Raw genomic sequence first — 15,423 nt, forward strand, 5'->3', positions numbered from 1 at the left:
TTTCTGCTGCTTGCCTTAATGTTCTTCCAATATTCTGAAGGGATATTGCAGGGACTACACAGAAAAATATATAAAATTGTTCCTTTTAATGATGGGAACACTTTAGCCAATAGTAAGGCTGAGAAGGGTGAATCTTAAATGAAAGAGGATTCATGTGAGATTTGAACATGCCTTCGCCAGTGGTTAAACAGCCGATAGGTAGTACCGTTGTTTCCATGAATCATGGAAAATCATTCCTCTCTGTCTTGGAAAATTTGTTGCTGCTTTCAGTGGGACAGATCCACGAATCAAATGGGAACAGCTGATGCTGAGCTGTGTTGTCTGTCAGAGAAAACTAACCTTCGGACATCCAACACGCATCCTATTTATGTCTTTTTGACCCAAAGAAATCTAATCGTAATTGCTATTCTGTATGTTCAATTGAAGAAAAAGTGCGATGATTGTGCTGAGCCACGTCTGAATCACACAAATCAGAACTCTCAAACAGCCAACAGATATGTAATCATCACCCAGCTTCTTCCTATAAGTCGCACTTGAATGAACTCATACCTTTTTGATATTAGATTTCATTTATTTAATGTACTCTTTCTCTTCCTTTACCCTCTGTGTCTTTTCACTGTGCACAACTAAATCACTCTGTTTCCAGGACTCTGTCGGTTTTCCACGTATCACTCTGTAGTTAGGCTGAATTGAACAAATAGGATTACTTAGGTCGCTATTTCTGCATATTTTTCCTCACTTTCTGTGAATTGCATACGCCACAGTCCAATACTCAGCTTTGCCAATAACACAGCAGTGGTCCTCATACAAAATGTTTTAGAATATTATATTTAATGTGTTCCCCTCATAGACTAAATCTGAATTTTAGACTTCATTTGTGATGGTCAGAAACACAGAACTAAACCCCTTTAAATGCCACTTAAATAGTGTCATATTGAAAATCTTAACTATATGGAATTTGGAAATGAGCTGCTACTAGTTGTTGATGTGCTCTGGGCAAAAGGGTGCTGCCTTTTAAATAGAAAATCAAACAAAAATCTGCAATTGCTGGAAATCTAACATATAACAAAAATCTACTGGAAATACCATCTAGGTGGGTTTACATCTGTGGGAAGAGAAACAGAGTTAACGCTTCCGGTCAAAGATTCTTTGTCAGAACTGGGAAGGAGGAAAAAGAAGAATGTTCAAGCTGTAGGGAGAGGGGATGCTTCCGATGGATAAAACTCGGATGACCATGGAGGTAAACTGTAAACAGGGTTATGTGGTAAGTGAGAGGACAGACTGTTACAGACTGAGAACATGAGAAAAAGAAAGAAGGCAGGAACGGCAATATGCTGAGCAGGAAGATATGTTTAGCCTGACCTGTTTTTGCTTTCCTTCGATGCAATGTAAGTTTTAAATAATTAACTAATACTTTCAAGGAGCTGTGGACTTAACGTTTAAAAATTCAGCTTCCCACATTTTTAAAAAGTTAAATCCATACCTTGCTGAAAATACTGATGCAATGAACAGGGTAGTGAAGAAGACACAAGGCCGAGCAATACAATACGAGAGTTGGGATGCAATGTTGCATCTACGCTAAATATTGGTTATGCCTTACTTGGAGTATTGTGTGCAGTTCTGGTTACCACACTACAGGAAAAATGCTGTAGAAATGGAGAGAGTGCAGAAGAGATTTACAAAGATGTTTCCTGGAGGACAGCATTGTAAGAAGAGATTTTAGCCAGAATTATATATATAATTGTTCATTTGCGATCCCTTGCTTACTGCATTTTACAGGTGAGAACTTCACTCAGTGGCTACTTTATAAGGTACAGAAGTAGAGCCTGGAATGGTCTTCTGCTGCTGGAGCCCCTCCGTTTCAAGGTTCAATGTGTTATGTGTTTCAAGATGCTCTTCTGCACATCACTGCTGTGACAGTGTTTATTTGAGTTACTGTCACTTTCCTGTCAGCTTGAACCAGTCTGGCCATTCTCCTCTAACCTCTCTCATTAACAAGGTATTTTCACCCAAAATATCGCCACTCACAGGATGTCACACCACATCAAAAAATCTCATAAAATCAAGAGCAACAACTCTCATATCATCCAGATTAGCCTTTTGTCAAAATATGGGCCACAGCAGTAATGAATACTGGGGCTAAGTGATCCTCCTGAAACCCAAACTGAGCTTCAGTGAGCAGGTTATTGGTGAACAAATGCCACCTGGTAACAGAGTCAAAGAGTCAACAGCTCCCACCACCAGCTGTGATGGCAGATGTCAGTGTCGCAGCTGTACTGGAGCAGCTTGGCTGGAAGGATATCCAGTTCTAAAACTCAAGACTTCATCACCATAGCTGAGCTTTTGGTGGGACCCAAAGGCATTGCTACACCCAGAATTCTTGGCTGCTTCATAATACCCTGCGGCATGAATCAAATTGTACATGACATTGGTGAAGTTGTGTCTAGGGTATTGTATTCACTTTTGGTCACCTTACTGTAGCGAAGATACCAGTAAGCTGGAAAGAGTGCACAAAAGATTTACAAGATGTTGCCAGCACTTGATAAGCTAGGACTTCTTTCATTGCAGTGAAGGAGAATGAGGGGTAATCTTATAAGGTATAATATAAAATAAGAGGCATAGGTACGTTGAATATACAAAGTCGTTTTTCCAAGTTTGATGAAATAAGAGCCTGAGGACGTGTAATTAAACTGAGAGTAGAGAGACTTAATAAGAATTTGAGAGGCAGCTTTTTCACCTAGACAGTGGGCTGTATATGGAATGACCTGCCAGAGGAAGTGGTTGAGTCAGGTACATTAATCACATTAAACAGGTACGTAGATAGGAAAGGTTTAGAGGAATATGTTCCAAATGTTGGCAAATGAGGCCAACTTGGTCAGTGTGTATCGTTTGGACTGAAGAGCCTGTTCTGAGCTGCATGATTCTAAAATGCCCTCAAATGCAGAGACCGCAGAATGAAGCCCGGTGAAGCCATCATCTCAACACTAACAACCGATGGCAGTTCCAAATCCTTCATGACTTTAGTAGTTCAGTGGTCACCAATGTTAATAATTGCTCTTATTCACACTCTACATTATTTGATTTAATTAATGTAGACATTTGAATTTGGGTTTCCGAATCTAAGTGCTTTTTTATGGTCTATTGAATTCAAAAGCTGCAAATGGACACTACTAAATCCAGTGCACAGGTCTGATCCAGTTAAAGTGATGGAAAACGTCATTGACAATATTATCAGGATCGCTTAACTCTAGACAGCTTTGGTCTAAATTTTGCCAAAAGAAGCTGATATGAGAGATACTCCGTTGATGTCACAACATGGCATGAGTGTGGTAACACCCAGGAGCTCTATTAAATAAAAAAGTAGTGAGTATTTCATGATTTATTAGCATAACACATAAGCAAATATGTTACTAGAAAAGAGAAACTTCAACAATCAGGTGGGACTTTTTTCTTCAACGAAGTACGAAAATCCACATTTAAACAGATGAATGAGGATCATAAGACACCATTTTATCATGGCTGGTCTAATTCCCTTTCAGCCCCAATCTCCTGCCTTCCACCCACATCCCTTCATGCCCTGACCAATCAAGAATCTGTCAACATCTGTCTCTGCCCAAGTTGATGGCCACATATGGCATGTCTAGATCTTGCAAATGGATAATGAAATTATTTGAACCTGAAGTTATTTCTGTTTGTTCTTTATGCACATCCTTAGATCCCTTTGCTCTCTGTTTCCTTCTCATTTTATTTTTTTTATAATTTGTCTGATGGTTTTATTTTTCTTACCAAATGTATTTATCTTACAACATACATTATAGTTGCTGGTGAACGCAGCAGGCCAAGCAGCATCTATAGGATGAGGCGCAGTCGACGTTTCAGGCCGAGACACTTCGTCAGGACCTGACGAAGGGTCTCGGCCTGAAACGTCGACTGCGCCTCTTCCTATAGATGCTGCTTGGCCTGCTGCGTTCACCAGCAACTTTAATGTATGTTGCTTGAATTTCCAGCATCTGCAGAATTCCTGTTGTTTGTATTTATCTTACATTTATCTACATTACAGTAAATTTTGCACTTAACTCTCTGCATGCACTCTTTCTTAAATTACCTCTTGCATCATAATGCATTCTTCCTCAGTGTGGCTAAATAGATCCACACCCACCCACAGTTCCACGATTTTCAGATTTTGATATTGCATTACATATTCCTAACACAAATCGTCTACATAGCAATGACACTTGGGAGACCTACGCTGCTAAGCTGCAAGTGTCCTGGTTTTGTATTTTGACAGGATTCCATAGAGTTGTCTATTCAAATTCAAGGACCTGTTAACCCTGCATTCATTCTTGATTAAAACATGCTGCTTATTGCGTCTTTCAATTCAATTTTCAAACTGGGTTTCTATAGTAATAAAGACTTGTTTGGACTTAATGACTGGCTGGAACAATTTGGAGAGCTTGGCAATCATTATTTCTTGAATTTAACTCATCTACATTAGAATGTGATGCATTATGATTGTTGACATTCCATGACTTGGCCCAGAAATTTTATATTCTTGAGGGGAAAAATATTTTATTACAGAAACTAATGCCATGGTTGTAAAAGGTAGCTTAATCTGAGTCACTTGGTGATGATTGACAACAGATTTTCAGCATCTCTGTTTACTAAAGAACTGTGTCCTACAGCCCCTCTTCACCATTCCCCATTTGCATTTCCCTCTCTCACCTTATTTCCTGACTTGCCCATCACCTCGCTTTGATACTCCTCCCCCTTCCCTTTCGTCCATGTTCTTCTGTCCTCTTCTCTCAGACTTCCCCTTCTCCAGCCCTTTATCTCTTTCAGCAATCAACTTCCCACCTCTTTACTTCACCCCTTCCCCCTCTTCCAGTTTCACCTATCACCTACCATCTTGTAGTTCTTCCTCCCCTCCCCCCCCACCTTCTTACTCTGCCTTCTCCCCTTCTTTTCCCTTCCTGAAAAGGGTCTCGGCCCAAAATGTCAACTGCTAACTCTTCCCCATAGATGCTGCTCTGCTGCTGAGCTCCTCCAGCATTTTGTGTGTGTTGCTATGTTTTGTGCCTGTTTTGTTAAAACCAATGAGGCAAATGAACTGGGTGGGACAATGAGTTCAACATGAGTCATTCACATCTGAGATCTGGGTTAGAATGATTCCCATATTGTGGGATGATTTATTGCCTGTCAGTGCAACACAATGCTAAGTCAAATTTTCAGTGGGCAAGGACTTGCAGAAAAAGAGTGTTTTGAATCTATGGAAATGACTCTGGAAACCCACAGACTGGCCAGTGGAGGAAGCAGCATCTGCCTCTGAGATTAGTGGCCTTTCCGAGCAGAGATGTTTTACGTTGTACCTACCTGATCTCACAACGCTCAGCAGTGATCTGAATCATATTTCATTTTTATCAGCAGTTCAGCACCTGCATTTTGAAACGTGGAAGACAGAGACAAGTTGGAGGTCACATCTGTCCTCCCTCAGACTAGAGGCAGAGCTGATTTCCCAGGCTGGGGAACCAAGAACAAGACGGCATAAGTTTAATGTGAATTTTTCACCCAGGGGTTAGTCCATATATGGAATGGTAGTGGCTGAGGCAGGTTCATTAACAATAGTTCAGCAGATACAAGGATAGGTATGTTTTAGAGCAGGGGTTCCCAACCTGAGGTCCACAGACCCTTCAGTTAATGGTAGGAGTCCATGGCATAAAAAAAGGTTAAGAACCCCTGTTTTAGAGGGATATGAGCCAAATGCAGGCAAATGAGATGGGCATCTTGATTCGCAAGGACCAGACAGGCTGAATGGACTGTTTGTGTGCTGTATGACCCTGTGACTCAAATGTGCTAAGCTGAAGGGATGGCTGCATTTTGCCAGCCATGGCCGATACATGAATCACCTTGCTAGATTCAAAATATGTTCTTACAAAACATAGAACTTAGAAAGAACAGCATAGTACAGGCTCTTTTGCCCTCAGTGCTGTACTGATCTTTTAACCTACTCCAAGATCAATATAACCCTTCTCTCCTACATTGCCCTCCATTTTTCTGTCATCCACGAGCCTATTTAAAAGTCTTTTAAATGTCCTTAAAGTATCTGTCACTATCACAACCCTGGCAGTCCTGGCAGTGCGTTCTGTGCACTTACCACACTCTGTGTATAAAAATCCTACATTTGCATCCCCCCAATACTTTCCTCCAATCACCTTAAAAATATGTTCAAAGTACATTAACTATAAAAGCATGCGGACTATTTACAACCTTGAAATTCGTTTCCTTACAGGCAGTCACGAAACAAAGAAACCCAATGGAACCCATTAAAAAAAGATCATCACGCAATGTGCCCCCCCCCCAAAAAAATCACATAAACAATAAAAGTAAGCAAATAACATTCAGAACTGAAGCTCATGAAAGTGAGTCCACGGCCATGAAGCCAGTCATCACTGCAGCTGATTCAGGAGCCTAATAATTGCAGGCTACAGCCTCAGTTCAGTGCAGAGGCGAGTAAACCTTACGGAGTAGCGAGCTGAACCAATCTGTCTTTTTTCTCCGGCCTTGACACCCTGACCTTTTCAACCTAGCCTGCTGCTTAAATCGTCCAAACCATGGATTGCTCCTCACTCTCAGAGTATTGTCATATTAACCATTGCTACCCTGGGAGAATGGTGCTGGGTGTCCAATCAATGTATACCTCTAGTCAACTTACATACCTCTATAAAGTGACCTTAACCTCCCTCACTCAAAAGAGAAAAGCCCTAGCTTGCTCAAACTATCCTCATAACATGCTCTCTAATCCAGGCAACATGCTGGTGGGGTGGGGGGGGGGTTGTGGGGGGTAAATCTCCTCTGCACCAACTCCAAAGCTTCCACATTCTTTCTATAATGAGGTGACCAGAAGTGAACTCAATACTCCAAGTGTGGTCTAACCACAGTTTTATAAATCTGCAACATTACCTTGCAGTCCTTGAACACAAACACCCGACTGAGAAAGGCCAACACACCATAAACATCCTTAACTGCCCTATAGACTTGTGTGGAAACTGTGGGATCTGTGTACATGGACCCTAAGATCCCTCTGTTCCTCCACACTACTAAGAATCCTGCTATTAATCCTGTACTTTGCCTTTAAGTTTGATCTTCCAACAGTATGACTTCACACTTTTCAGGATTAAACTCCATTTTCAGCCCAGTTCTGCAGTGCCATTGTACTCTATGACAACCTTCTACATTAACCACAGTATCACCAACTTTTGTGTCATCTGCAAATTTACTAACACACCATTCCACTTCCTTATCCAAGTCATTTGTGAAAAAAAATCACGAAGAGCAGGGATCCCAAAACAGATCCTTGCAGAACACCAGTGGTCACCAACCTCCAGACAGAATACACTCCATCTACTACTACCCTCTGCCTTGTGTGAGCAAACCAATTCTGAATCTGCGCTGCCGGGTTTCCCTGGATCCCATGATTCCTGACTTTCTGGATGAGCCTATCTCTGGACACCTTGTCAAAAGGCTTACTACAATCCATATACATCACATCAGCCACCCTATCTTTATTAACTTGTTTGGTCACTTCTGCAAAAAAGTCATTCAGTTTCATGGGATCCTCACAAAGCCAAGATGACTATCCCTAAGAAGACCATGTTTCTCTAAATGCGTGCAAATCCTCCTCTCTAAGAACCCTCTCCAATAGTTTGCCCATCACTGACGTAAGACCCACTGGTCTATAATTCCCAGAGTTATCCATCCCTGTTACCTTTCTTCAACAAACAAGTAACATTTGCCATCCTCCATTCTTCTGTAGCTACTCTTGTAGCCAGTGAGATTGCAAAAGTCATCGCCAGAGGTGCAGCAATCAGTTCCCTCACTTCCCATAGTAACCTGGGGTTTATATCATCTGGCCACGGGGACTTATCAATCTTAATGTTTATCAGAAGTTTAAATAGATCCACTTTCTTAATGTCAACGTTTTCCAGCATATCAGCCTATTTTACATTGATCTCACATTTGTCAAGGTCCGTCTCACAGGTGAACAATAAAACAAAGTATTCATAAAGAACCTCCGCTACCCAGGCATGTTTTCTCATTTTTTCCTGACCGGTCCTACACTCACTCTAGTCATCCTCCTTTGCTTCAGAAACATGTAGTACACCTTGGGGTTTTCCTTAATCTTACTTGTCAACACATTCTCATGTCCCCTTCTAGCTTCCATTCTTAAGCTTCTTCCTGGCTACCTTGTAACTCTTCCGGTCTGATCCTTGCTTCCTAAACCTTAAATATGCTTCATTCTTCTTTTTGACTAGATGCTCCACGTCTCTTGTCAACCATGGTTCCTTCACCTTGTCTCAATGAGACTAACATATCCAGAACCCCCTTGCAAGTGCTCGCTAAACAACCTCCACATTTCCGTTGTGCATTTCCCTAAGTACATTTGTTCCCAATTTATGTTGCCAAGTTCCAGCCTAATAGTCACATAAATTCCCTTCCCACAATTAAATACTGACCTATACTGCCTGCTCCTATTCCTGTCCAAGGTAAAGGTCAGGGAGTTGTGGTCACTGTCACCAAAATACTCACCCACAGAGAGATCTGTCACCTGACCAGGTCCATTGCCTAGTACCAGATCCAGTATGGCCTCTCCTCGAATCAGTCTATCTACATATTGTGTCAGGAATCCTTCCTGGATACACCTAACAAATTCCGCCCCATTTAAACCTTTCACACTAAGGTGGTTCCAATAAGTTTTAGGGAAACTGAAGTCATCCATGACAACCCTGTTACTTTTGCATCCTTTCAAAATCTGCCTCTGATCTGCTTCTCAGTGTCTCTGTTGCTAACGGAAGGTGGGGTGGGGTGGTTGTCAATAGAATATTCCCAATAGAGTGATTGTACCCATCCTATTTCTCACTTCCTTCCACACTGACTCAATAGACAATCCCTCCATATTTTTCTGTATTTTTCTTGACCTTCATGACTTCTAATTATTGTTAATTTATAGTTTATAGTTTTTAAATGCTAGAAATATTTGAAAGCATTTCATTTCCTTTTGACAGCAGTGAGCAGTCCAGGTAAGTTGCATCCTGACCCCTTGCCATGACAATTTCTGCTCTTCCTATTTATTGAAAAAGTTATTCTGGTATTGTTCCTAATTCATCCTACAATCCAGTACAACAACCTGCTCTTCTAAGCAGGCCAAGACCTTTGGTTAGAAAGAAAGCGAATGATGTGTTATTAGGGTCCTTCACAAATTTAACTACAGCCTGAAGGGTGTACCTTGGGAGAGGGCTAGTTGTTCCAATCTAGGCACGAATGAAAGATCTGAGTCACTTTTGCCTCAGGTCTCTTCTTTTATCCTGACAGAACCTCCTAAAAAACCCTTTCAAACCCATTACCATGACCGATACTGTAAGTGCAGCTCAGTTCCTGCCCTGTGTCCAGCCACATTGATATCCATTGCTCCCTAGTCATTTTCCATATCCTACCTACTTTAGCAGCTGACCTGCAGCAGCTAGGTGAGACCTGTTAGTTAAAATTACCCAGACCTTGTTCTACCATGCTACAGAGGCCTTGTATTTGATCCTGTCCACACTCCTGCCCTCCAAAACATTTGGTGTCCACTCTTGGTTAAAGTGGGGATCAAGTGTCAAAAATAGGAAAGCAATTCTGATGCTCAAATTAATACCCCTTATCTCTAGAAGCACATTGATATATTTCCTGATAGCAAAACAAACTCCAATTAAATATAATTTTTTAAATAAATTTGTCAATTCTTAAATTATCATTGTTAAATGATTAATTGGAACAAGCCTATTTCTACATAATCTTCTACCCACAAATATGGCTTTAAACTCTATCTTTTCTCCAACTAAAAGCAAATATAAACTCAGTGGCCAGTTTGTCAGGTCTCTCCTGGTTTGTGGACTTCTGCCACTGTAGCCTATGCACTTTAAGGGTCGATGTGTTGCGCATTCAGAGATGGTCTTCTGCTCAAGTTGTTACAATGCAGATTTCAATGGTCTTTCTTGGGAACTTGCCCTGTAAATCTCTTCCATTTCTGTCCTGTCACCTTCTTCCTTAATTTCCCAATTTGTTACAGGTGGCCCTGTTATTTGTATTATAGATATCGGAGTGAACAATTTGCTTAGATCATTTCTGACAGTTGCCTTCAAAATCATGAAAAAGACAATTAAGTTTCCCCAAAGTCTCTTGTTAACAAAAAAAAAGTAGCCCAATTTCTTTAACCTTCTCCTTTTCCTTCCTTATACTGGTAATCATCTTGCTTGTTCTTTTCTGCACTTTTTCAAGGGCAGTAGGATCTTTTCAAAATTAGAAATGCACATAGATCTCCAGATGATCGGTACTTTGTACATTAAAATTGACTTGCTTTACATATAAACCGCATAACCACAGAATCTTAACGGGTGGAATATACACTTAATTTATTGGAAAGTTTATTACCTATTGGAGGGAGTGGAGAATATGGCGAGTACGATGGTATGCCCATTAATCCGGATGATGTCAGTAACTGCCTGGAGGACATTGAAGTAGAAATGTGAGTCTCCAGGCACCGAGCAGTTCAAGCGTGCTTTCAAGAAGGATGTCCACTGCTTCTCCAGCACTCGCTGGGAGCCTCCCATATCATTCTTGCAGACCCGAGCAACTCTGGAGAGAACCACCTGTAAGTGAGAGAGAGAAAGACAGAGCATTAGCAGACGTCCCATCACTTGGTCCAATTTCTCCCCTTCTCCCTTGAAGGTAGTTATTCACCTTGGGCTGGAATTCCACATGGCTTGGTGATGATATAGCGTTTTATCAAAGTGACAGTTCTTTAAGTAAAGCTAAGTAACGCATACTAATGACAGGTTGATCATTGAGGCTTCAGAAGTAATCCTGATTTTGTCCTGTACTGGTGCAAGAAGATATAAAACATTTCTTCCAACAGCACAGAGACAGAGGCCAGCTGTATACCCTACAGCCATTTCATATGAGAATGTTGGCAGACATCCTCACAATTTTCTTATCCAGCTGAATCAATTCCTACATTGTTAGTGGTTAATGTGATTATATGTAGAGTTAACTTATGAAACTGTTTGGATTTCACTACAATAATTAAGTTACCAGTTCTCTGATTACATTCAGAGGTAGAGTGTCTATATCCATTTGCTGTTCCCTACTTAATTGACCTTTCTTTTTGTAATGGTCTGGCTATCAAAGGAAAGGGAATTAAACATGTTCAGATCCTCACAGTTGTGCTTGTCCTCGCCCTAACTCAGAATCCGACACTGGTAGTTCCAGATTTCTCAACCTCGAAGCAGAAGTGGAAATGTGCCTCCATCAAAGCAAGTGGACAGAACCAATTGTATTCTCCTTTAAGCAGACACATTAACAATGGATATATTTGAGAATTGAACCAGCTAGGCATGACTGTTGAGGGAACTATACTTCATTAATCATTCAGTTGCTGAATGGAAGCTGAAATATACAACGTTTCAGTTGTCCACTGTTGGGTTACAAATAACTGTCCTATCAAACAAGCTAAGGTACACTAATCCACTAAAAATTCCTGGCACAAACAGCATAAGGTAATCATGGCATTTTTCATTCTTCATCCCACACATCATGATCGTAGATGAACTAAAGGGAGAGGAGAGAGAATCATTGAAAGGATTTGAAGAGTGAGGTGACTGAACCTTATACACATTGCATTTGATAGAATGGCACCTCCATAAAAAAAGTCAAAACTTCATTCTAGACAAGACTCTCATGTTGTTTTTCCTCCTTCACTGTTTGATCCGTGTGTGTAATAGCCCTTCTGTACATTTAGGTAACAAACTCAACTTGGATGATTAGATGTTATAGCTGGAAACGGGATGAGCACAATGGGATCAGATTACTGTTACTGAAAGCATTGCAATATTATTGGAGGAAGTCAGAGCGATGGATTCTAGAATGCATTTCTGGTGTTTGATTGGACTGAAGTAAACAAGGAGATCCTAAAAATGTTGGTTGTATGCAATATGATGCAGGAAAAGCAGTTGACATTCGAAATTCCTTTCTCATCGTGTATTTTCTTGAGCACCATATTCCATAATCAGGCTATATTTGATTATTGAATGAGAAGCCAAGGATGAAGATTCTCCAAAATATAAATAACAAAATATTTAATTTCTAAGATTGAGGGCACAAGTATTGCTTTTGTTTTCCCTTTAAGAATATTATTCACAAAACTCATTACACATATCCAGAATTCCCTATTACCTTTTCCAGGTAGTTAAATTCCATAGCAATTTCTCGGAAAAAGAAGAAAACATGACGACCATATTCCACTGCATGGATAAAGTATGGTTCTGAAAGAAAATCAGATACAACAGAGATGATCTTACTACCATCACCAGCATTAAGGACGACATTGTACTAATCACATATTAACCCATTACAGAAAAAAATGATGTAATTGTAAATTGGTTTAACACCTTTCAATGTAATGAACATTTTATTGCAAATGTATCGAATCAGTTTTCATTATAATCCACTTTAATCATCACAAATTGCACAAACATAATTAGGTGCAGTGAAGAGAAGCTACATTAATATATCAGTTTCTATTAATTATTATGACACAGCACAATTGATATCATTTTTTAATAAGTAGGAGACTATTAAGGGGAAAGTATAAGATGATGAAAACGGAAATTGATGACCAGCTGACAGGAGAGAAAGACTTCGAAGAGAAGCATCACCAATCTGACGAAGTTGCCATGGGAGCTATCAAAAAGTTGAAAGTTATCAAATGCACTAGCTGGCCATACTTATTTAGGAAGCTATCCATTTCAAGTCGAGTAAGTGGTGGAAACCCACACATAAAACTCATACTGTACATTGTTATAATCCTTGGTTTAATTAACACTGTGAAATTGTTCTCCAGTATATGAATTTTTAAAAATTAAATGTAAGAGCATGACCATCATGTTAGCAAGCTATCTGAATGTGGTGAGCATGCCATCTATCCAGGGAGGTCATGGTGCACTTTCAGCTGTGGATGAATTGTTCCATCCTCAGCCCTTAGGCACTGAGCACAACTCCAATGCTGACTAAAATGGCCGGATTCAGTGTAAAGCAGCAGTGAATCTAGAACTATTCTAGAATGGCTAAGATTATTCCAGTACTGCATGAAATAGACAAAACATAAATAAATATGAAGTTAATGAGAAGAGCAATAGATTAATTATGATATGACAAGATATAATTATACAACTTACTACAATATACAGTGAAACTTCATGATTCTATCATGATCATGACTTTCGTGGCAATGGACTGGCAGATTTTCCGGACCATTGGATTTTATTTCACTTACTACATTAACACTTTCCCTTTTAAAAGATATTACAATAAAAGAATTTGGCAAGTTAAAGGGGTGCAGGAAACAGGGCCCTGATGAGTTTAAAGAGAGTGATGGGATTTGGGTGGCAATACATTAATGGAAGCAGGGAACCAGGGATTCAGTGTATTAATGAGAGCACAGAAACTGCAAGCTCCTCTGTGTTAAGGGCCGTATGGGAATCAGCTCCTATTGAGACAGATGCCAAACCATCCAGATTTCCAAATAATTAGATAATAGACTATTAGACTTTTCCTATATTGTGACTTATTTTTTGCAGAAAGTATGAGCTGTTCATTTGTTCAAATACCCCTATGAGTGATTTTTGTACATCTCATATTTCCTATGGTCTGGAAAAAGCAATTGGCTCCATTTCAATCAGCTCAAGTCAGCAATTTTTTATTCAACTTTATGACGCATAATTCTCTCTGTTAATTTTTCTTGAGATATTTTTATATAGCCTCCTTTAAAGTGTCCAGGAACGTTAATGTGAAATTTAATAAGCTTCATGAATCTCAATGTTCTTTGATTCAAGAGACTTTAGGTTTAAATTTCCAGCAATACATGCTATATGGAGATTGATAGGTTCCTGGGAATGATTATAGCACAGGGATATAATTGGGTCATCCAGAAAATGTCATAAATATTTTAGTATGTTATATTCAACACCTGGGTACTTGATATACTTTGAACATTTGCTTTTCATCTCTTCATCTGAAGGTCTGGGCTGAGATTGAGAGCAATGCCATGGAAACAACATAGAATTCTTTTACCTAACTGTTCTGGTCAACTTTTATGTGTTATAGTCTATCCAAAGAGCCATAATTTCCTCTGGGAACAATTCACAGCGGGAAGTGGGCCCCAGAGGCACTGCTCTTCACTGTTCCAAGTCCATCAAATTTCCAGCCCAATTATCTGGATCAGACATCTTTGCAATATAGGCCGTCCCTCTTGAGCAGAATCTCTGCCGCACAAACATGAATCACATCTTGCAAGGCAAAGAAATGTGATGCTGCTTCCATGTATTACCTGCTCAGTAACAAAACATTAAGTGGCAGAGAAGGATTGTAAAGATATTCACTGACATTTAACTTCATGTCTTAGAACATAGAACACAGAAAGAGAAATCTACAGCACATTATAGGACCTACTGCCCATGTTGTGCCGAGCATGTAACCTACTCTAGAAACTGCCTAGGATTTCCCTACCACATAGCCCTCTGTTTTCTAAGCTCCCTGTCTCGAGTGGAATTGCATTCGACAGAGGATGGTTTAAAGTTAAACAGGTGATGAGGAGAGCTGCTACTACCACACTCTCCAATAACAGTCTGTATCAACATATGATGCCCTTATCATATTTAAGGCTGATTTATACTTCTGCGTCAAATGGACGCCGTAACCTACGCAAGTGGCCTATGCGCGTTGTGAGCATTTATACTTGTGCGTTGGTGTGTCTGTGTCGCTCTGCAATGTGGGCACGTCGCGCATGCGCACACACCTGCCCGTGCAAGGCTTCATGGTTATGGTAGTCTTTCTCGGGGTAAACAGGTTTAAGTGAGCGTCTTTTTTCGTAAAAGCAAAATGTGTCCTCCATAATTTCGGAGGTCTGTAAAGCTTTATGGAAAGCATTGCAGCCAGAGTTCCTTCCCTGCCCTTCAGTCGCCCAATGGGAAGCTATTGCAGCGTAGGAGGAAATGCGATGCTACCAAGCGGACCAATCACAGTTGTTGCGGTCTGTGTTGCTGCGACGCGTAGTTACATTTTGGGAGAGGTGCACGTTAGGCTACGGCGTAGGGTCCTACGTAGGCACTGCGTAGGGTTCGCGGCTACGCCGTACCTACGGCGTCAATTTGACACAGAAGTATAAATCAGCCTTTAACCTACACCTTGCGGAATTTATAATGTGTAAAATAATACTGGGTCCATTTAAGGACTGCTCAAAATGTGCCCTTGGACTGTTGTTGAGGTTAATAGGTTTCTCTGCATGCCTTGATTTGCCATATTCTGTTGTATTTATATAAATCAAACATATTGTTG

General features: G+C 40.3%; 1 protein-coding gene across 4 annotated transcripts in view; it reads right to left on the reverse strand.

Moving 5' to 3' along the window:
- sema6bb (sema domain, transmembrane domain (TM), and cytoplasmic domain, (semaphorin) 6Bb) overlaps nt 1-15,423 on the reverse strand; it is a 576,599-nt gene that overhangs the window by 102,320 nt on the left and 458,856 nt on the right. For all 4 annotated transcript variants that reach the window (XM_063032161.1, XM_063032162.1, XM_063032163.1 and 1 more), the window contains 2 exons: nt 12,265-12,353; nt 10,465-10,682 (listed from right to left, as the gene is read on the reverse strand). In XM_063032161.1, coding sequence (XP_062888231.1) covers nt 10,465-10,682; nt 12,265-12,353 — 307 coding nt within the window. The remainder of the gene's footprint in view (nt 1-10,464; nt 10,683-12,264; nt 12,354-15,423) is intronic.

Source organism: Mobula hypostoma, chromosome 24 (assembly GCF_963921235.1).
Source record: "Mobula hypostoma chromosome 24, sMobHyp1.1, whole genome shotgun sequence".
NCBI classification, from domain to species: Eukaryota; Metazoa; Chordata; class Chondrichthyes; order Myliobatiformes; family Myliobatidae; genus Mobula; species Mobula hypostoma.